The 946-nt window shown below is 35.9% G+C and overlaps 1 protein-coding gene across 1 annotated transcript in view; it reads left to right on the forward strand.

Moving 5' to 3' along the window:
* Positions 1–946, forward strand: part of LOC106463033 (serine/threonine-protein kinase unc-51-like) — a 149,148-nt gene that overhangs the window by 143,541 nt on the left and 4,661 nt on the right. The window contains exon 23 of the mRNA XM_013923003.2: positions 678–768. Coding sequence (XP_013778457.2) covers positions 678–768 — 91 coding nt within the window. The remainder of the gene's footprint in view (positions 1–677; positions 769–946) is intronic.

The raw sequence follows: 946 nt of genomic DNA on the forward strand, positions 1-946 counted from the left end.
GGTACAGTAGCTGTCTTACAGTTCTAATGTTGATGAGTACTATAGCTCTCTTACAGTTCTAGTCTTGGTACATGCTGTAGCTCTCTTACAGTTCTAGTCTTGGTACATGCTGTAGCTCTCTTACAGTTCTAGTCTTGATACATGCTGTAGTTTTCTTGCAGTTCCAGTGTTGATACATTCTGTAGCTCTCTTACAGTTCTGGTATTGGTGCATGCTGTAGTTTTCCTACAGTTCTGGTATTGGTACATGCTGTAGTTTTCTTACAGTTTCAGTGTTGGTACATGCTATAGTTTTCTGACAGTTTTAGTGTTAGTACATGCTGTAGTTTTCTGACAGTTTTAGTGTTGGTACATGCTGTAGTTTTCTGACAGTTTTAGTGTTGGTACATGCTGTAGTTTTCTGACAGTTTTAGTGTTGGTACATGCTGTAGTTTTCTGACAGATCTAGTCTTGATACATGCTGTAGTTACAACTCTAGTATTGGCGAGTGTTGTTGCTATCAAATAAATTTATATGTTCATTATTGTGTTTCTCCTTGATAGTGAATAGAAAGAACCATGAAATTTGTGATTGTGCTCTTACAAAGGTAGTTTAGAAAATCTGTCTAATGTCACACATGTTATAAGTATTTAAATATAGAGAGTGTAGTGTACTCTTGTTGTTGATTTACCTGCTTAGTGTCTTCAGCACTACCAAACGGCCCAAATCCTTCTCCATAGTCTAGCACACCAGATCACTAATGAAGAAGACAAGAAACTTCTGAACAAATGTAAGTCTCTTACTTTCAGTTTTTGTAAAGTAATATGCTTTTCTGTGTTGTAGCAAAACTCCACATTTTAGTTTTCCTAAGTGCTTTGGTGTAGGTTTTTAATATCTATGGTATCGAACGATGGTTAGAACTAATCTTCCAAGTAGTATGTGGCTAAGATCATTGATTGAATATATGA

The sequence above is a fragment of the Limulus polyphemus genome, unplaced genomic scaffold, assembly GCF_000517525.1.
Source record: "Limulus polyphemus unplaced genomic scaffold, Limulus_polyphemus-2.1.2 Scaffold1308, whole genome shotgun sequence".
In the NCBI taxonomy this organism is placed as follows: domain Eukaryota; kingdom Metazoa; phylum Arthropoda; class Merostomata; order Xiphosura; family Limulidae; genus Limulus; species Limulus polyphemus.